Genomic DNA, 22,917 nt, shown 5'->3' with positions numbered 1-22,917 from the left:
CAGTATTTACAACACATTTCTTATAAAATGTGCAAGAAAGTAGTCAAGTCTATCTTAACACATAGAAACACTTCAGTGCCTTGATCAGGCATATTTAAAAGCCTGATTCAACTTAAGCTTCACTGCCGCAGTGAATAAACTCACTTTAAGCAGTTAAAAGTCAAAACCCCAACAAGCATCTGACTAAATTTAACTGAAGAAAGGCTATATAGCCCTGGCAAGATCTTAAAGTACATCACACACTAAAAAGGAAGAAACTGGCAATAAAGCATTGACTTTACTGCATGCTCTGTTAAAGAGTGGAAAGAAAAAGCCTCTCACGTTGTGCTCAAAAGAAGCAGCTAATTCAATGGCCTTCAAAATTTTCCCCCAATCCTGCAGGTCAAGCAAACTTACAGCTCCCACAACAACTTCCAAGCCAATGAAAGTTATTTCATTGTAAGACACATAACAGCAGACCACCTAGATCCTCACACAGTTTTATTTTGTAGCCACGTTCTAGGGCACTTGACTTGTACTTCACATAGGAACGATATACTTAAAGTAGAATCACCCACTTCAGCACTTCTAGTGTTGTTCCTACCTGAAACTAGACCGCTTTCTATGTACCCTCGAATTTCTTGGTTGGCATAGACCAAAAGTAAGAAGAGAAACACACAAACCATGATCAATTAGCCCAACCACTAAGAAAAAACAGTAGCCACATCAATGTAATTTCACTTTGATTTAGGGTGCTATCTAACAGATTTATTAAAAGTTTCAGACTATAGCTCCAGACTTTATCCTTCTCGAAGACACTACAATAGAAGCCACAGCGGAGACTGCCTTGTCACAAGTACAAATACTTGCTGTACAGATGGAGAAATAAAAGGACAAATCTAGTTGTCTAAAAGACAATTCACTGTACACATTTTATTTACAGTTTTGTACACTGTCTTAATATGAATGGGACCGCTTTTCTACTTGAGCCATTTTAACCAAAGCAAAATAACCTAAGTAATACAAAGTGTTAAAATACAGCATAAGATACAAAAACAGACATACTATTTCTAGTAAGGAATGTAAATTATGGTGTTACATTAAAAAAAATCCACAATTATGTTTAGGAAATCACACAAAGATCACTGATTTGACTGAAATGCATAAATTCGTAGCAAAGCTTTGATGTTACAAAAAAAACCAAAAAATTACCAAAGAATGCACAAAATTAATGTTTATTCCACCTTTGTCATATTCCCAGATTCTTCACCAAATGTTACATGAGCAAAAACAACTGAAATCAAAATATCACTAATGTTATCAAATAGGGAAAACAAATAAATTAATCTAGCAGCCATCAGCATAAGTTACAGCAAAGATGATGCTGTATAAAAAAATTGCTAGAAAACTGTATGCACCATACTCTTTTTCCAAACCAGCAAAATGTTACTGCATACAATGCAAATGTAACACAGCGTAATTTCCTGCGGATACAGAAATGCAACTTTTCTGAACACTGTGGATAAACAAATGGGTTTTTTTGTAATAGTAATGTTTCTACCAAGCTATTACAGAGTGGGCCAGGAAAACATTAATGGATTCAGGGGGCGAAGTGTACTAAAATTCTGATTGGTAATGGTTACTTCAGCCAAAATAGGAAAAAAATTGAACACAGAAGTACAAGACAAAGGCGAATGAGACTTCTCACAAATCTTAGCAACACTTAGATGGAAATCAAATTTAAATGTAGTCCACTCTGCTTCTGAAGAGGCTTTGGTTCAGCTCCCAAATCTCGATTGCTTGACGCAGTCTCCTATGAAAGAATACTCAGAAGGTGTCTTCTTAAACAACAAACCTGTTTTTAGTGGTGGAGCCGCTCTTAGTAGCTGTGTCTGCGTGGGACTGATAACCAATCACTATCTTTGGAGGAAGTCCTAATCTTTCCTTGTATACTCTCCTGGAAAAAAGAAATACAACAGTTTAAGCAAAGCCCTTAAGGAAGGAATTGGTAACAGGACACCTGCTTTTAAGATCTGCTGACATCTTCATGAAAAATAATTGCCTCTTTAGAAACAACTTCTAAAGTACAAATAAAGGACTTGAAACAGGACTTTTCTAGCTTATTGCATCTAAAATCAGCTTGTAGCTCTGTATGAACAATGACTTACCATATAAAACAGGACAAGCTCTTGCCAAAAATTAACAGGCCTACATAAATGTAGAACACATTCTAGAGCAGTCATGTGAATATCATTAATATCAGCAAGCTATATGCCCACATAGAGAAACAAAACAGCTTTGAAGAAGTCATGGTCCACAATTCCAGAACTACTGAGATGATATAGTCACATGACCCAAGCAAAACAGCAATCCCTGGAACAGTCAGCGTTCATCACCACACGCATCTCTCTTGCACAGACTTGCTGTCTTGTCTTTAGCTATTGAGAGAAAGCAGGGCCCCCAGCCCCCAGTTCATTACGGTACTGGTCACGAGCAGCTATCCAACAGGGACTTTAAGAAAAATCAGCTTGGATTTTATGAGTTGAGAAAGCAGCAGCAATACCCCCCCATACACACACAGTGTTCTTCAGCATAGAGTATGAGTGAGGTGCAAGCCACTAATGGCACTAGGCTGCAAGCTGTGACTAAACCAAAGAACAAGCCTGTTCAACTGCAGATCGTTTATGAAACCATATAAAGTAGTTTAACTTGCCCTTATCATAATGGAGCAGTTTACAGGACCATAGCTTACCCCAATTTTAACTGTTAAATAAAAGCTTGATGTGTTGACTTTGGAGTTATAGCAACATGACAGCAGGTAGTCAACATAACTTACCTTAGTCATTGGGTCAGTGTGTAAAATCTTAACTTTTTTAGTTAGTTCCCTAATAGAGTCGTCTTAGCTCCTGAGTTAACAGTTAATACCATTCTGAAAATACACTCTGATGCATACTGGGTTTGATGTAAGGTTATTCTCTACCACCAGATGTGTACCACAGCTGTGTGTCTATTGTTAAACACTTACCTTTCAAGCCTGAACATGATCATATAATATTGTTAGTGTAAGGCAGACCCCACCAGATTCATACAGGCCCAAATGAGGAGTGTGTCAAGAGAGCCACCCAACAGGTGAAAAACGTCAGCAAGCTGCTATGCCTGACAGTTAAAGTTTGGCCTGAGACAGACATGCTAAGCTGGAAACACAAATACTGTCTTTGGTTTGCATAGGTTAAATTCAGTCATCATAGGCTGCTTAACAGCAGGTAATTTTGAAGCATCAATATGCAGCATAAGGAACCCACTGGCTTTAGCAATACTTGCTAAATAGCAGAGCACAACACGCATTTTCCATAGTAGAGAAGGATGACAATCTGAGATGACTACTGTTGCTTACTGGAAGGAAAAGTGTTACAACGTGCAATTATGCATGTCAAGTAATCCACAAAACTCAGCATTATTTTGACTTGCACTTAAACAGAGACAGAAAACATAGGAAAACTTCTGTATAGTCTCACAGCACATCACTGTCCAGCTTTTTTTCAAATATAAGGACATCCTTGTGAACTTAAGATTTACAATGCCTTTCTTCTCTTATTTGTAAGCATTACTTTCCTGAAAAAAATCTTGCCAATACTCTGTTACTGGGTACCCACCTTTACAAGCTGGCATGCTGCAGCAGAATCCACAGTACCTATAGGTATTAGTTACAATGCCTCATTGTGAAATGGAAAATGCCTGCCAAGATTTGCGTTCAATTCTTTTATTATTTATAAACTACAGCAAAGGTAACTTCTTTGCACTGCTGCACTTACACAAGCCCATACAAAAACCTACTCAGTAACACAAATAATTTGGCACTGAGTTACTTTAACTTGGGATTCAGCTCTGCACGAGCCATATTTGCCTGAAGTGCATTCTCTGTCAAGTTAGCTGGCTTTAAATGCATTGTTACACTTCATATAGTCAAGACATCAATCACGTTACTTACCCTATATGCGTAACAGCATCCCTGTTTTCACATTCAGTTGTCCATATTGCTATTTTATCACCCTTAGTTCTAACATTAACAACAGCACCACATACATCATCGCTGTAGTCATCAAATGACTCCCCAATAAGGCACAGCAGCTACAAAACAAAGATCAACCATTAGAAGTGGCAGTTCAAAGTCAGAATCCTGCTCCATAGGCAAATGCTCAGTGTACACAAAGGACTTTGATGAATACTACATTTTACTGCTTATAGCCACTTGACACACAGAAATAATTTTCTGTTTACTGCAGTATCTTCCTGAAGTTCCAAATGTTACAAGTGAGGGTAAATCAGATGCAGCAGAGCATCTTCCTCCTGTTTTGAGTTTTCCGTCTTTCTGTCTCAGTAGCTGCAAGTTCTGACACAGTTGATCATTTACGTAGTGTTGCCTCCCACCCCATCCTCCCAAACCAAAACCAGTTCGGAATTAAAAGAATTTATTATTCTTTCTAAAGCACATTTAACACAGGTAGACAAACACAAAATTTTAAGTGTTTACATATCTAGGAAGAACCTGTGAAGAACTATTTGGGCAATGTGAGCTACACAAGGTCCAACTTCAATTCTGAAGTACATCAATTCGGAGCCAAATCAGACTGCTTCACACAAAAGGTGCTATCTAAAGAAGTGTCACTTCCTATCAGCACACTCCGGAAGCTTCAGAGTTCCCACAGACTCTGAAGTGGGAATCGGTCCTCCTGAACAATGTGCAATGCAAGCGCAACAAAACAAGCACGTAAGTGACACAACATTCTCCACAGTTTAACAGTGAAGCTTGGAATTGGCAGAGATGGTACACTTCAGGAACATCAGATTGTGTTGGCATATTGCACAGGGATGTGACCGAACTGTGGAAGTGATTTTTAAAAATCTGCAACTTACAACTTGTAAGACAAGCAATTTTAAGATATACAAAACTGAGAATTTCTTGTGGTTAAGACAGATTCACCTAGTCCATGCTGAATTAAAACTCCTTCTGCACACTGAAGTATTAGTCATCAGATGGACGCTTGTTTACTTCACTTGCATAGTATGTTAAATACACTGCCATTATATTAATTTTCCAGAATCACTTATAACATTTGGAAATTCAATACTTGCAGATTTTGAACAAAGCAGGTCTTTCAGTATCCATGAGAGCTGCAGGAGCTGACTTCAAAGAAATACAAAGAGGACAAAGTGTGCTACTGAATAAATCAGGTACAAGTACACACACTTTAAATGTTACACCCAATTGCAGGATGCACATGTTCACTGAGTAATGAAAACCATAAATGTTTAAGTTTAAAAATTCAAAATATTCACATTCAAAATATTGATCAGCCTTAGTACATACACATGCAAAGATGATTACCATGCTCAATTAACACTGGTAAAGTATGTTCTTCAATGCTGCACAACAGGGGGAAAAAAGTCTTCAAGTGGAGTTTAGTTTACAATTAAGAATGGTAAATATCATTAGATTATAATAAAAATTTGTTCCAAAATGGGATGATAAAGGAAGAGATTTGGTTTTATTTTTTGTGGAGAAAGTTGGTTACAAATAATTACTGGAATTAGAAGTGACAGGGTTGTTTTAGAGCACATGTCACAGTCACCTGGGTATTTTGGCTCCATGCCATTGCTCATTGCTAAACAAAACACAGAGCCCTCCAGCCTTAAGTCTACAGAGGCTATCTACATGTTTCCAATCCATATGTAATGGTTATTCAGAGTCAGAAGGACTCATATAGGCATTTAGGGGGAGAGGCCAAATGCACACAAGACATTTATTTCCTCATGTGCAGTCATATTCCCTAGTAGTATAATGCTCATCATCCTTTCTTCAAATCACTACTACAGTGACTAGAAAGACCCTAATAGTTCCAGTATTTTTGTCACCTCTGCTTTGATCCTGAAGGCCATTTCTCCCTTTCAATGCAATACTTCTTGCTTCTCACACAAGCAGGGAATAAAGATCAGAGATTTGATAAGATTGCTTTGCATTATACTACATGCAATCCATGCCCCTAAAACCCAGATCACACTAGGCTTTTAGGCCATTCCGAGTCAGTTCCTAGACAGTTCAGTTGTATCCTTTTCTACAACATATTTATTGCAACCCACATAATCCCTTTACCATTCAAAAAAATCTATTCCAAAAAGGTAACAGCAATGGAAAAGTGTTTTTGTATTGCACAGGAAGATGCCTATCCTAGCATTATGGTGTACAGGAAGAACAAAAAAAATCTGAAACTCCCTTGTTTCAGCAAGACCAAAACCTGTAAACCATTTACTTGTAAGAGTATTTGTAAGACAAGCTTACATTTAAGCAGTTAAAACTGGGAGTCACATGCAAGGCAAAGTATTATTTTCCCAGTAGCTCAACAGCCATTCTGTACGTTCCTCAGGAAAAGGTTAACCTATCCTGTAGAATTCTCTATTTCTGCCTATTATAAGAACGTATTCAACAGAATACAACTACATTGAGCATCACTACTGAAAAATCACATTTCAAATACAGACTGTCAAAAATTTACAGGACACTGTGCTGCCGGGAAGTTAGAAGCCTGGTGTGGCACACAAAGAACACACCAGTTAAATACAAATGCAAGACTCTTCAGTTGTAACTTTTAAGGCCATAGTGCTTACTGTCTCTAGCCAGAAGCGATCAAGGTCACTTCGTCTCTGCTGTTTGTTTAGTGTAATTAGCCATCGTCCTCCTCGCTTGTTTTTTTCATCTTCCCACATGGGTTCAATCCCATCCTGCAAAGAATGGCCAGAAGTTAAATCAGACTTGATCCGTATCCTTCCTAGAGGAAAACTAAAAGGCCAGCAATAACTGAAATACCAGCTTAAGAAAAATGTGTGTAGTTTAAGATACATACCTGTCCAGAAACACTGTCTCATACAGATATCAAAGTTTCAGAACAGCTTATGAAGTGCACTTTCTCTAATAAATTTTTATTTCTACAGAAGAATCACAGCCCTGCCAAAGCTTTGGCTACACAACATTACATTAAAAACCTGTGGAAACGGGCAAAGTCGAACATCCACTTTGCCCTGTATAAACCAGGTAAAATTAGCAGCTACATTCTGGAGTCCTTATTTTAAGTCTGGGACTCATTGCAACATTGACCAAATACTTTGCTTATGCATAAAGATTACTTCACTGAAACAGACTCTTGGCAGTCTACGTCAATGACTTCCTGCACGCACAAGGTGAGAGTAAGAGGGTTTTAATTGCCAGGGCCACAAAAATCAACACACCTTTTAAAAGCAAGTTGCATTCTGATTCATGCTTTACCAATGGCCCTGCACTGAATTAAATGTCTCTGGATGCACTGATCCAGCAAAGCAGCCAGCTGCCACTCCTGTATCCACCAGCTACACTGTACTTCAGAACAGTCGGTCATTAAAAAAAGCAGGTAACTATCTAGACAGAGAAATTTGGTTAAGAAACATCTGTTAAGAGTCACACTACAGAACTTCAGCTGAAAACTAATTAAGTGTTCAACATGCAGGAGAGAGTGGTGTCAGCTCACTTAAATTTAACACCCTCACTGGCAGCTGCAGAGCTCAAACTACTTCATCACCTTTAAGAGGCACTCTTACGAGGTCACAACTGAAGGACAGCAGCAAGAGATTGCTCAGAAGCCCGCAACAGTTGCCAATTCTGTACCTGTTCCATGCATTTAAATAATTAAATTATTGCTGATTGATGATATGCAAACACAGAATAGATACACATTCTTAGAACACAAATTTAGGATTAATGCAAAGAATACAAGCATGATCCATAGATATCATAACCTCTGAAGGGCCTACAGCTTCTTAAAACTTACTAGTAAGGTTTCTCAGTCACCTATATACCACTACCTCCCCAAACCCAAGCATCACCACCTCTTCACTGCACAATGCTGCTGAGGTTTACAAACCATGTACGCAGTCTACTGAGAAGCCCCAGCCAGTAGCTATGTTTTATAAGCAAAGGAGTGACCAGACACCAGTACTTAGGGAATTATTTACATATTTGAATCCAGAAAGGAAGCAGTATGTTAGAAGCACCTTGGAGAGGTCAGGAGTTAATTTAGAGCTCCAGTTCAGATCTCCACTCCAGCTGAGGCATGATTTCATGTACACTTTCTCATCAGCATTTCCTATCCACTAGTCTGAACGCTTCCTGAGCATACTTTAAGTGTCAGTGTTGGGTGCAATTTTCTATTTCATACATACGTAATATGGCACATAACTGGTGCTATAAAAATGAACTATAGGTGCATTGTACACCTGGCTAGTAGTGCTCAAAGAATACTGGAGAACATTGCACCCTCCTACAGAACTCTAACATTTTAACTCATTTCATACCACACCAAGTGACAGAGCTGGAAAATCTTTCAAGTTACAAAAATTGAGACTTATTCGCTCAATCACCTCAAACATAGAACAAAGACAAACATAACAACAGATTAAAATGTACTCTCTGAAGTGTGTTAAAGCAAGTACTTGCATTTTCAGAACTAGTGACAGCCTGATTTTCAGAGGGCATGTGTTTAGGACCTCCTAAAAAAATTAACACCTTTAGGACATTCCCAACCATGTTCCTACACATCTGAAGTGAAATATTTGGACAGTGTCTTCCTTAGTCAGGAAACCATCCGTCAACATCCATAACTGCAGAAAAAAGGGTTAGCAAGCATACCTTAAAGAGTGAGTAGTCACAACCAGGCATTAAATTACTAGAGAGCTGGATATGGTTGTATAAACTATTGGAGGGAAAAAAAACAGAATTAAAAATGAAGCATTTTAAGGTACAAAATTCTTAAAGAATTTAAGACGTATGACAATAAAATACAAAAACTAAAAAGCATTAAGGTTATTTCAGAAGCCACACTGTTTCCTAAATATTTTTCAGCAATATAAAAGGTTCTGGGCTTAAAGAAGCTGAATGGAAACTGGTTTATGAACACTTGCTGGATTCCTATACAAGAGTATTTTCCAGAAATAAACACTTCTTTTAAACCTAGTTCTAACAAAGTTACTAGAAACATAACTCACTGAACCTTCACAGCAAGAAGTTCTGTGTGCATGCGTATTCTGTACATATATATACACACACGGAGTAAGGATAATTATTTATATTTCTAAGGCTACCCTCTCTGCAGAGAAAGGCTTTAGGAGAAATATTCAACTTTGTTATTTAATACAATACTCTAGGGATGACGAGTCCTATTTCAGTTTGAATTATCAGCCCTACAGTCAACAGGCAAGAACAGACAAACATAAAATATACACTGCAAATTACAACTATGGAATTGAGAGAAAAAAAAATCAGAGTACATAATGTTTCCTCCTCTAGTAGATAGATGCCTTTCTTCCTGCACTGTTAAGGTCAGACTTCAGAAAAAGGCCTGCACATACCACAGTAACCCATAGTCCAAGACCAGCTAACATTCAGGCATGGTCCAGCACCACAGGGAAAATTACTGTGATGTTCTAACAATTAGAGACCAGGCAAAGAAATTTCCAAAGCCAGCTACAGATCACCAGCTTCCCTCCTTTAAGTTTACCTTAACAGTAGCATTTTCTCTCCAGAACACACCTATTTCTCCCACTCCAACCACAATGGAGGCATAACTTCACAATCGCTTGTGAATGATTTTATACCTTAACTGCAGACATCTAGATTAAACTTCTATTTTAATTACCCAGACTATCTTGGTTATAGGAGCTCAGAAAACTTACCCTTAGCCAACTTTAATAGTGACTTTCAAACAATTTTGCAGCCTTGGGGTATGTGATGGGAGGCTAAATACTGTTCACTCAACCATCACTACACCCCCATAGTAGGAATGGGAAAGCTGGTTAACAAGCACAGAACCCTATTTGCCTTCCTCTGAAGACTGCACTGAAAAATACTTGTTCAATGCTGTCAGTATCTTATTTCTTTCCTGTTGGTGCTAATGGGTCACTGATTGGTCTCATTATTCCACTAAGAGACACCATCTCCCCCTTACTGATCATATCCAAAAGAAAAACCTCACCACTCAATATAGCATGAAACACTGAGAAGGATCAAATATATAATGCATTTTTTCACCCTCACTTTCATGCCACTTGCATTTTCTCCATATTTTATCTTATGGCAGGCAAAATCTTCCAAGTAAGCTGCCTGAATTTGACTGAAGCAAGTGTTTAGAAAGCAAAGGCCTACCTTCAAAGGCTTTGTTCTTGCTGTTTGAGCCTAACTGCTTTCACAGACCTTTGATTTAGAATGAAGGCAGTTTCTTCTGTAACCTCTAATGAACTTTCAAGGATGCCATTAATCTGCATCAGTCTTCCAAGTACTACACTCCAGATTCAGGCACTCTTGAACATCTGAAGTGAGCCAGCTGTCTAAGAATTTAACCAACTAGCAAAATCTGGGGCTGAGGAAGTGACAATCAGTTGGCTATAAGAATTTACAAATTCACATTACTATGAGATAGCTACTGCACAAATACATTTTTCTACATGTACATCATGTACATGTAACTATAAGCAGCGTTAGCAGCATGACAATGTGCATCTAAATTATGATAAACTTCTCCAATCACATTTTCTTCAAAGGTTATGCTCTACCGCATTCTGAATTTTCAATTTTGCAAACGTTTCAGATTACACCCAAAAACTTGTAGTTAATGGAGTACTTTATGGGTTTTTTACTGTGGCCTAAACTCTGCTAACATATGCCAGGATTATTATGCAGACTGAAAAATATTTACTTACGCCCAAAAATCTTCAACAGTATCAAACTTGGAGATAAGACGAAGATTTGCTTGCCAAGTTTTGCTCTTGTCATTTTTAAAAAACCAGAGTGCCCATCTAAAGGAAAGCAAAATAGAATCTAGAAATTAAAGTGTATTGAAAATATAAATATTAAAAATATAATTCATTATTTGTACTGTTGCAGTAAAAATAATTGCAAACCTTAAGATATTATCAGCATGGAAGTCAGCTTTCATCAATAAGCTACAAGAGAAACTTGGTTCTCAAATCCAACTCTGCAGATCAACAAGATTTGTTTTCTCATTACAGGAATCATGGCGGACTTGATCAATCCATTCAGGTCAATATTTTAAATAGTTTTGGAACTATTTCTAAGACTCTAAACCTCTAATTCTCGGATGTTTCTCGTTGCTGCTACTGCTAAAGTGCAGCCCATCACCACCAATAACTGATTATGGTCTGAAGCACCAACTATTTAAACTAGGAGCACTGTTCCCTTTCCAGCAGTTTCCATGTAAAGGTTACAAAAGCTAATTATATCACTCCAACGCTATACATGACATGAAAGTGTCCCAAGTACTCCCATACTAGGAGATCATAAATTTTAAAAGGGAAGCTGTGTTAAGCTTACTAACAGCAACAATCTTAAAAACCCACCAGCTTTAACTGTTTAAAGTTTTTAAATCGCATATATAGAGCCAAGAATAACTGAAAAAATTTCCACCCAATTTCCTTCATTATTACCTCCGCTGAATAAAAATCTCAACACATTAGAAATTAAACTTTTTCCACACAAAGATGCTCTTTCTGGATCTAAAAAGCATTGTTTAAATGCTGGATCGGGATACCTGATGACACATGTAAGAAAACAGGCTTATTTTTCACTCTGACAGTTTCAGCAGTGCTGAAATGGCTCAGGTTAGCACTAGAGCAGATTTATCTTCTCATAGCAGAGTACTGGAAGTCACCAGGTGTCAATCTATTGTTTTGACTTTACTAAACCTTTAAAAGGTTTGAAATATCAAGAATTTTCCAGTAATAGCCCCACTACCACTTTTCAAGGAGCATCAGCACCGATTTAATCCAAGTGTTTTGAGGAAAAGGAATGGAAGTTGAGAGAAAGACAAGGGAAAATGGGATGCACAGAGCATAGCATCACAGTGCAGAGCAGTTTCCCACACTTGCTCAAAATTTAGAAAAAAAGAGTAAGGTGCCACTTGGTAAAAGGTTTACTTGGGGCAGCACCTACCCAACAACATTAAGTACTGAGCACCCCACATCAGCTCTTCAGCTTACTTGGGAGAAAATTACTTCCTAACTGCTCTTTTTGAAGTATATGATGCTGCTGGAGTAACCGTTGTGCACATTTAAATGAATTCAACCTTATTTAAACCTCACATTTAAATGAATTCAAGCTTGTAATATCTTTACTGCAGAAAGGTAGTTCAACACGAGGTTTTCAAGTACAAAACTTCTTGGTAAAGTCCTTTTGTCTCTATAGCTCAGTAAAAAGCTGAGTAGTAGCTTTTAAAGCTTTTAAGACATACCTGTTTTTGCACACTGAACAGAATTTTGTAAGAGTGCTTTGACTTTTCAGTAACTTCTTAACTATTTTTAACTACTGCTCCATATTTTCCTTGTTAAAACAAGAAAATTTAAGTGGCCTACAGTTTTTTCTTAGTGACACACTGGTACTGGTACAAATGGGTACATTTGCACTTTACAGAGTTTGTTCTGCTGTGTACTTCCTACAGGTAATGAAAACAGTATTACTGTAGACACCAACCACTCATATGATCAAGTCTATACACTCTTTGGCCGATTAACACAGCTTCTACTACATTCCGTTCCAAATAGCAGAAAAAAAAATTAAGATATGAAGGAGTAAGACTCTGATAAGAAACAATGAGACATCTTTACTACTGGCACCTTAATTGCCCAAAGGACAAGGCAGACTTGAAAGTTTTCCAGTTCTGCTTGGCAGCAACTTCATCTCACTGTCAGTCTCTTAAAACACACCAGACAAAAGCAATAAAAGCTCAGCTTGCCTCCAACTAAAAGCAAAGCCATGCTCTTTACAATTACCTGACTGCATTATGAAAATTTGCTAAGATTTTCAACTTCTGTAACAACACTATGTGAAAAGGCTCTAAATTACAACAGGATCAGATTCCATTTCCTCTGCAACCTCACCACAAAAATCTTTAAAAAATTTAGAACCCTCAAAATGCTGCTAGAAAGCATAAGGTAAACGAGAAAGCTGTAAAGCCACGGGCATTCTTCTATCTTTGGCAAAATCACAATCAAGTTTCTGTACTATTTACCTGTTCTGTAGTGGATGTTTAATATACTGTTCTGGGCTGGCAACCTCCTGACTGGGTGCTGGCTCAGTTTTCTCCTCTTCTGAAGGCTGAGGGTTGGGAGTGGTTTCCTGTTTGAAGAAAGGAGTTATTAATACATTCCTTCTCAATTTTTATTGGAGTAATTTAGTTCTCTGAAATAACTCTAAGAAGGTTTCAGCTTAGAGTTCATCTAATTCATCTTGGATTAGGGGCCCAAATCACATAATGAAATCACAATCTGCATACCTTTATTCCTCAACATCTGAACAGGTCCTACAATAAGTACTAACTGCTGGAATTCACATTCTGCTGTTCAGTGATTTGCTTCCTGTGTCATTTGTTTCCAGAACAGTTTACTTAACATACTTGTCTTATTTTGAAACAGTTCTGAGTTATTTCAGAAATATGCATATAATGTGTTATCTAGAACATGCACACCTAATTTCCAGAATAATCATTTCAGAAGGAAATTATTTTTTAAAAAGTCAGTTTCTGACAAAGCATCATTGGAAACAGATGCATAAGCCCTGTTTATTTAGAAAAATCTGTTACTACAAGTAGGTGACATGCCTACAATTTTCAGGTCTGAAATCCGCTATTACAAGCGGCTAGAAACCAGACTGGTAAGTAGTTATCTTTGTATTTGCAACATGACTGCTAACAAAGCTTCAGGCACCAAACAGCACAATTAAACACATACCAGTTCTCAAATTTCAAACCAAAATAAATGTAATTACACATTTACCACATATTAGACTGATTCCAACTATTATTTTTTCAAACCTCTAAAGACAGCGCTAGAGATGTCAAACACGCTTTAACACAAAGAAGTGAAATAACGTATTCCCTTTGCATGCAACCCCCCCAAGCTTGTCATTCAGTTAAACAAGCCACTGTGTCAGGTTTGAAATTCTAATGCCATTCCTTCAACCCAGGGAACACAAAGCTTTATTGTGAGACCAAGTGTCCCCGACAGTTACCACCATCTCTCCCTAATCTGCAATCCATGCTAGGCTATTAGAGACAAGGAATTAAGACTAGAGCTCATTCCCTCACACTAACCCAAAAACACCTGTACACCTGACCCTATGAAAGAAAAGCACCTCAGTAATATAAACAAATACTAACTACAGCAGACCCAAAGATTCTAGACATTCCTAAATGCAGCAATACAGAATTAGAACTTAAAAGTTAGTGTTAACCTTGTGGTCTTAAGAGAACAAAGCAATATACAGGTGGATTAAGCAACGGTAAATCATCTAATTAATGGAAGAGTTTACTCCAGACTTCTATGTTACTCAGTTTATCATCACCAAAGCTGCTGAAAAGTGTAATAGCTTCAAATCTGTTCCATCACCACTGTTTAACTTTCACAGCCCAGCTGGCAAACTCTTCCAATAACACCTGAAGATCTGTCTTAATAGGGATTTTCATTATCAATATATTCAGCATTATTAAGCATATTATGTTTTTACTTCAGAGAAGTTACACCTTTACACTTGAAAATAATTAAGTATGCTTTAGTTTAACAGCCCACCTAGAAAAAATCTCAGGCCAAAAGCTAATTTACATCATGTTTAAGTGTGCTTTCATGTGTTCCTACGTTCACAGTGAAAAGACTGAAATCCAAAGACATGACAGGGGCAGTGACAACTGGGACAGTGCTTTGAATTACACAGTATAAGGGGCAAGTACTACAATTTCCTGCCTCATAATAAAACAAAATGCTGTCTGAAGATTCCCTGATGGGGAACATCACTGACAAACCCACAGAAGCATAGTATTGAACAATCTGTCAAATCTTATTCAGTGTAATACTACAAAAAGCTAAAGAGGCCTTCAAAAAGCTTAGTTAGTGTTTCAAACTATCTAGAATAACACTTCTAGTGTGAGCCCCATTTATTTTTAAATTGATGGGATCAAATATACATCTTTCCCTTTAATCACATAAAAGAACCCCACAGAACAAATTAAGATGGTCAATGCACAAACACTGTAAAATACACCAAAGCAGCACTTCAGTATTTTCTCCTCCAAGTTACCATTTGTATTATACTACAAAAAGCCAAGTACAGACAACTACTATTTAAGTGCTGCCCCTTCAGCAGCTTCTAACTAGAAGAGTTAGAAACATTACATGTGCAAATACAACAAGCATACAAGAAAAATCTTGCTGATATTTTTGGAAGTAAACTAAGCACTAGGTTTTGTGATAAAGCTCGCTTTCATCTGATACTCTGAAGTTGTGACACCTAACACTTGCAATTGATTTACAAATGCTATTACAGTAAAAATTTTTACATCAAGCAGACTCACTCTTGACAAATACAGAGTGTCTTCCAAAAATAACTTCAGTTGAGAATCTCATTCATGTTTGCTCAGCAAATAGCTTTCAATATACAAAGAGCTAATCCTAAAGCCTCCCTGGTCAGTCTTACACAAGTATCGTAACTATATAAACTGGAAAAATCAATACAACACTCCTAAGCACATGCAGGGCTATGCCATTTCATAACTTCTAACACAAGACAACATCAGAAAGGATTAAGGTACCACCCCAGACAATTAAAAAATCCGATGAGCCTCAATACCTGCCTGGTATATCGATGGTCACCCTCCACATAACTACGTTAAAGTCCATTTCTGGACAAATGGAAGACATCTGACTCAGCACAAACATTTGTGAAGTCACCACAATTCCCTTAAGGTATTTTGAAAGCTACCTAGCATTAATGAAACTCAGACTAACCATTATTTCAAGCTTCTGTCCAAAGCCATACATGACAACTCACCTCCAAGGCCCAGCTAACCATGACCTTTACTCAAGATTATGCCACTCTCCTCTAAAACTAACCCAGCCAGAAGATATTCCCCCCTTACCCCCAGCACCAGGCTGCCCAACAAGGACAGGTACAGCAGTACATTCCAGAATAAACCTGGAAAAAAGTGTGAAGTTGGAAGCAGAGCTTTCTACCACAGAAGAGTTTTCTGGTTGGTCTCAGAAGCCTAAAGCAGCTTGTTTTCACTACCTTTTGTTTCCCACTACATGATATCAAGGAAAACAGGAAGTGGACCTGTTCAATTTTTCACTGATTATCATAACAGCTTCCATTTTCTTTCATCTTACCTTTATCTCACTATTCTCACCACCAAGCTGAAATATTTGTATAGCAAAGCTCTCTTCATTATTAGTCAAATACAAAGTAGGTAAGTTCACTAATTGGCATTCAAAGTCCATTTCTCATATCCAACCTCTTTCCAGCTACTGGAATTCTACCCTGAACCACAAGCACGCAGATTTTAAGAGTCTATAAATACAATATGACCTATAGTGATATTGTACACATTTTACCAATTCACACCTTGAAATCTTCCAATTGCTACACTGTTAACTTACCAATGTCAGACTGTCTCCACAAATAGCTTCTGGACTACTAAATTTAAAATCCTTCATAATACTTTCCTTTTACTTATAACTAATGCGTTCTTTAACCTAAACTTGACTTTGCGTCTACTATTAAACTCAGCCACCACTTGGTTCGCAGCTTTTAATAGACATAAAATAGGGTAGTATTACCAGATAAACTGGAAAGCTTCATATGGCCAATCCTACTCATACCCAAGACAGCACGTAATTAAAAGCGACATTTATTCACTACCCACATGGCTTTTTTGATGTAGGAATCAGCTTGCAGAAGTCCATGAAACATTTGCCTACTCAGCATTTAATGACTGTGTATCTGCACATTACTTGGATTCTGACACTTGCAGATTTAATTGGTGCTATTTATTCTTTCTCCACAGCACATAATGACCAACATATCAAAGGCGTGCATGCCACCGGGACAGGAAACAAATAGCACTTACAGTAAAACTGCTTAATCAGGTTTGTCTACTGAAGAGAACAACTAGCTTGACTAGGTTTCACCAAGTGTTTTCAGGTACTGCCCAGACCACAGTCACATCATCTAATTGGCTGCAGAAATTGTTTAGGAAGTCCAGTTGGGACAGCACATCTAAGTCCTATGTGGATGTGACTGAGCACTATTATGCATTCTTGGTGAAAGTTAAAAGAATCAATCAGTGGAGGAGGCTTCCAAAGTTCTGCATTAAACCAAAACAAGTTACATTTGAGAGTTTCCACCCTCTTGTTCAGGGTTTCAAACTGAATGAGAAAACACTTTTCCCCTAGTCATCTGATAACCATGTCCACTATCTGCTCGCCCTTATGCTTCTCACAGGTAACTGCTACTACACTACAGTTAGGATAACAATTCACAAGGCACAAGATCAAGAGCCATTTATTTTCAAATATTCTAGAGAAAAAGTATTTAAGCCCACCCACAAGCAAGTGTATTTTCTTACAGCACATCAAACCAAATGATAATCTGATAGGCAATTCTGAGGAATGAATATACTACATATGATTTGTACCTCTATACGTGTTATACTAACTGGAGGAGAGGTACCAATAACCACTTGTTACCAATTAACCAGTGTTAAGTAGCTTTCCAGAAACCAGGGCAGAAAAATTTTCCAGGCATGATATAACAGCCTAATATGGAACAACTATCCTGACTGCATATATTATTACTTAGGCCAGCACAGATTTTTAGAACAGCATTCACTAGTAGAACACAAACAGACATGATTTTAACTGAGTGACATCCCACCAAATTAGAAGTGCAACACACATACAGAAGGACAGGAACAAAAGATTGAAGTAGAAGAGTCACATGCTTCCTCCAGGGTCAGAGGGGCACACTGGGTTGTTTTTTCAGGAGATATAATCCCAGATTTTAAAAGACTCAAAGAATACTTACAGCCCTTTTGACTTCTGAAAAATTAGTTATATACGCTTGAAAGTACCCACCAGATTTTCAACATTTAACTCAAAGCCTTATGATTAGGATTAGTAAACAAGTTACAAGGTGTATCAAAATATTTCAGTACCTTCATGGTTTTTTCTAGCTGCCTAGGCAGGTTGCCCTTGTGCTACCACTTCTCACCTCAGTTTGCAGTCTGCTGGTGCCTTTGCTACTGGAACATGAAGTCTACCCGTGGGATAAGATGACGTTCCACATCTAACATTGCTAGCTCTAAGGCACTCAGACAAGAAAACAAAAACTTCCTAAAACTGCTGAGGAGAACAGTTCAGATGACTCAAGGGACAAAACACCTCTAATCTCCCTGCACACTTCTGCACAAGAGACATAAAAGCACTCCAAATTACTGCGAGCATATTGAGCCACTCATACAACCAAGCATAGAATTTTGCATCAGCTGAGAGGACACATTCAATCTTCAGAAAAGATTTTAAACCAAAATTATAACACATATGGATGCTTAAGAGTTCAGCCTTCAACCAAAACGATGAAGTACTGGACATACTACTGGTATGCCCAATTATTGCAAGCATGTAATGTACACAGGCTACTTCAATAAATGGCATCAAACACAAGAAAAACTGACAACTACTTAAAAGCTTATTAATTTAAATGACTGCTCTGCATATTTAGAAAAAGTCTTTTAAACCATTAAAATTCTTTTGCCTTACATCCACTATATAAGAATCAAGGACAACTGCCACTCTCAGGCAGCTAACAGAACACTTGTATTACACAGGACACTTACATCTGTAGTTCACACTTAGTCCCTTCATAACGTGAAGGGGAATAGGTTTTAGGACTTTAAGAAATGAGTGACCACTATGTTTCTAGGTTATAAATAGCCTCTACTTACATTTAACCTTGACTTTGGAATATTTCAAAAGTGAAAGACAAATTTGGTTGAGGAAGAAGTCACATTAATTCACTTTTTACATCTGCATTTCTCTTTCACAATGCAGGCTCTCTACCAACATCGCTCATGTGATTCTCCCCTCTATCCCCTCAAAATTCACACTGATCTTTACAAAGCTGCGAAACTGCTCACCTTATTTTCTCAAAATTTTCAATATACCTCCGCACCTGCAGGTAGTATCAGTAAATGAAACACAACTCAGTCTCATATTCTATTTTTATGCATTACCTTGAAATGAGCTTGACATTTTATACGCTGGGTGAAATGTAATTTAAAAATTGCCTTAAAAATATTTATCTCAAAATTTACAAGTTGCCCAACATTTTCCTCCTCTTAAAGGAAACTTTGTGTTCAATCAGAAGTGTAATTTACAATTTGAAAGTTTATGATAGTTATTCTCAATTATTAAACAGCATGCAAGATGCCTTTATCCTGCATCATTCCAGAAACATGCAATACGCAACCATGTTCACAATACTACAGCTGAATACTATATTAATTTTAACCAAGCAGGTCACTGACTATATTACAGCAGAAATACCTAGTAATGAAAGTAAGCCTAACACCAAACATGGCCTGCACATAATCAATGTACCAACTGTCTGTCAATAATACAAAAGAAATAACTTTCAGCCTACCTTGAATTTTAGGAGCTATTTTGAACTTTCGAGAACATTATGGCCCTACACCACTACATTTGTAACCCCTTGAGATAATACTGTTTCATTTAAATAAAGTTTTGAGTCCTACCTAGTGGTTAGCTATTTAAACAAGCATTTTTCAGATTATACATAACAGAAGTTTCACCCATGTGTCTTAAAATGCAGAATTAAATTCACAAGAATTGCATTTGCACAACTGTCATAACTGTCTTGAAGCAAAAAAAATCCCAACCATGACACCCATTTCAAGTTTGAACAATACAGGATCAGATGCTCGTTTGTAAATTACCTCCACATAATTTATACACACCTAGAAGTTGCAGGCTTTGCATGGCTACATTTTAAAGTCACCTTTGGTAAACTACTGTTTACTAAAGCATTACTATTGGTTTTGTCGTCAACTTTTTGGACTTTTGCACAGTGTTATCTGATCACATTTAATCCTCAAAGGCTACAATATGAGCACACTCTAATAGGACACACTTCTGCATATTCTCACAAACTAATCTAGAATAGTCTTAGAAGAGAAACAGTCTGGATAGCACAAGAAAAACTGGAAGTTTTAACCTGTCAGTGTTGCAGAGGCTTAAGTTTTCCATGCAGCAGAGAAGCAAACCACTGGGCAACAGGTCTATATTTACTTAGAATAATCTTGCTTTTCTTAGCAACTTCTATGGACTCTTTATAGCACGCTGAACTCAAGTTTCAATATTCCTAAAGAGTTTCAAACATTTTTTCCAGCCTTTTAACAAGACTTAAAACATACATTTGAGGATGGAACTACTAGAAACATCACTGATTTTAGCAGGAGCCTACATTTAAAAAAAAATAGACAAGGCACATGTTTTGCATTTCCTGAGACACATTTTCACACTAGGGAAGTACCACAGATGACACCTCTACAAACCGAGGTCCAGACTTTGAAGGTCAGGAACAGAAAGGCTTCCCTATGATCAAGAGAAAATCCAATCCCTAGCCACAGGTATATTAAATTGTTCAACTGAAAAGCATGTAGTATTTCCACATTGAGCATCTACTACCTCAATCGCTAAACAAGTCTAACATTACGCTTAGGTAGAAGCATGAGCCACCTGAAAGGACAATAAATAAAAATTTTGTAAATAAATCTGAAAATAAGCAAGCATAGCTGCTATTTGTTTCCTGAAGTCAAGCATACTCCAACTACAGTAGAACATTCAACAGCAGCAATACTTAAAACTGTTGTGAGTATTGCCCTTTCTGCCCAGCACAGCTGTTTGTCATGACATGGGGAACTGGATCCGAGAACCCAGTCTTGCTGGGAAACAGCATGGCAAAAATCAATAGCTTATTTTTGGCTAAGAGAGGCCCCAGATCCAGCTCAACATGCAACCTCATGCTTATGCAAGAACAATGATGAGAATGGTGCAGTGACAGGCTTATGCCAGCACCACAGCCAAGAAACCCACAAGCCCGTACCTTTAAAGTAATTTCAATTTCCAGTGGCCATGACTATTACAAATGATTTACCATGACTCCTGCTAAACCATACGGTCATCACAAAACACTGATCTGACAGGAAGCTCTCATCTTCAGATACGTGGGCTACAGCTTAGAAAGATCAGGTTTTGGATGCGAAAACAAGTGTTTAGCACTACAGCCAGAGAACGTGGGAAGGGCACTACTGGTGGTCCAGCTTACTGTCTTAACAACTGACATTCTTCCTGTTCAGAACTGCTAGTTAAGCGATTTGTGAGTGCTAACCAGTTTGAATCTCTTCCTTGTAAGTAAAGGTAGGATTTTTTTTTTTGTTCATGGAAGGAAATTTTAAGAGGAGGATCAATGTCCCTTTGTAAGACAAGGATCAATGTCCCTTACACAAAAGGGTTAAATTAATCTTTATTTAAAAACAGTGATTTTTCAAACGTAAAACACTTTTCATCTAATGTTGTAAAGCCTCTCCAAAGTACGCACTGGCTATCTGTTTGCAGTTGGTAAGCAGCAACAAGAAACTAGCCTTCCTTAAGTTTCTCATTTTCTTGAAACCCTCATACTCAAGTGTTCTGCTGTCTGCTCCTCATGATACACAAGCATGGGGGATTAGAATAACAACTGAACTTGGACCACATCCAGCTGCTTCGGCTCTTTATGGAAGTGCACGCTAGGGCAGTCTTTACAAAACAAAGCATAGTATCATAAATGTAAGTTAATACCTAGAAAAAGAAAAAAAGTGCTTAGTTACCGTGAAAACTGTAAGAGAAAAAGCTCGGATAAAAATATCGCTTTGATCCAGAAAGATGACATAACCGGAAAGGGCCAATTTCGCTTGCAACGCGCCTCCAGTCTCACCAGTCACACCGTGTTCTTGTTGCAGTTGCCAAGCTCCCAAGCACCGCATCTGCTAACTGGCGGGTCCCCGCCGGGGCCGGGCGGGACCCCGCAAGCTCACCGCCCTCCCCCGAGCCGGGCCCGGCCGCCCCCGCCCGCCGGGAGGGCGAAGAGCCGCCCCTCGGCTGACCGGCCGCTCTAACCCACCGGCCTCTCCGGGCGGGAAGCAACATGGCCACCCCCACCGCGCCACATGCGCCCAGCGCGGCGGCGAACGGCCTCCCGCCAGGCGGCCGGGCCTGCTCGCCCCCGCCGCCGCCCCCGGCTGCGCCTCACCGCGCCTTCCGGACCCGGCGGCGTGTCCCGTGCCCCCCCTCCCCGCCGCAGCGCCGCGGAGGCGGCCGGGCCGGGCGGCGGGGGCCGCGGGCGGGGCGCGGCACAATGGACGCCGCGGTGGCAGCCAGCGGCCGCCGGGCCTCGCTCCCTGCGCCCTCCCCCTCCCCACCTCCGCCGCACCCGTGGGTCGGTGCCGGCGGTGCAGTCACGGCCTGCCGGCCCCCGCCTCCCCCTCCCGCCGCGCAGGCCGGCGCCTCCCGCTCCAACCCCCCACCCGGCCCCCTCCGTGCTGGGCACCCGCCGGCCTCCCCGCTCGCCCGCCCCGGCCAGGGGGAGCCGCGGCCCGAGGAGGCGGCGGCGGGAGGGCGAGGAAAGACACGAGGAAGGCGGGCGGGAGGAGGGAATGAAACACTCACCGGTTCCACCGTCGCCATCTTAGATCGCTCCGATCGCAGCAGCGCCGTGGGGAGGTGAGGGAAAGGGGGCGGATAAAAAAACGCAGGTTCAAAACCGATTGGCCCGTCCGGCGGTCACGTGTTCCCGGCGGCCGTTCGGGAGGGGGGAGGGGAGGTGCTGCCCGCGGGCCCCGGGCGGGGCGCGGTGCCTGCCGGGAGATGTAGTCAGTCAGTCAGTCAGTCAGTCAGTCAGTCAGTCAGTCAGTCAGTCCGTCAGTCAGTCCGTCCGTCCGTCCGTTCGTCCGTCCGTCCGTC

At 39.4% G+C, this 22,917-nt stretch overlaps 1 protein-coding gene across 1 annotated transcript; it reads right to left on the bottom strand.

Annotated features, from left to right (window-relative positions):
* Positions 1 to 882: 882 nt before the first annotated feature.
* Positions 883 to 22,736, bottom strand: EIF4E (eukaryotic translation initiation factor 4E). The gene is made up of 7 exons (XM_075090783.1): positions 22,624 to 22,736; positions 13,083 to 13,189; positions 10,759 to 10,854; positions 8,693 to 8,756; positions 6,643 to 6,756; positions 3,968 to 4,107; positions 883 to 1,936 (listed from the first exon to the last, which is right to left on the bottom strand). Exons 1-7 carry the CDS (start codon positions 22,639 to 22,641, stop codon positions 1,822 to 1,824), a joined length of 654 nt encoding a protein of 217 aa, XP_074946884.1. The 5' UTR covers positions 22,642 to 22,736; the 3' UTR covers positions 883 to 1,821.
* Between the last annotated feature and the right edge of the window lie 181 nt (positions 22,737 to 22,917).

The sequence above is a fragment of the Phalacrocorax aristotelis genome, chromosome 4 (assembly GCF_949628215.1).
Source record: "Phalacrocorax aristotelis chromosome 4, bGulAri2.1, whole genome shotgun sequence".
In the NCBI taxonomy this organism is placed as follows: Eukaryota; Metazoa; Chordata; class Aves; order Suliformes; family Phalacrocoracidae; genus Phalacrocorax; species Phalacrocorax aristotelis.
The sequence above is the reverse complement of the archived record's forward strand: the minus strand, read 5'-3'. Positions and strand labels throughout refer to the sequence as shown.

What these genes read in the sequence shown, in the direction of transcription:
- EIF4E (XM_075090783.1), bottom strand. An exon ending in GTGACTACTCACTCTTTAAG is followed by an intron (nt 6,757 to 8,692) that starts GTATGCTTGCTA and finishes CATTCTTTGCAG; the next exon opens with GATGGGATTGAACCCATGTG. An exon ending in ATCGCTTCTGGCTAGAGACA is followed by an intron (nt 4,108 to 6,642) that starts GTAAGCACTATG and finishes TTTGTTTTGTAG; the next exon opens with CTGCTGTGCCTTATTGGGGA.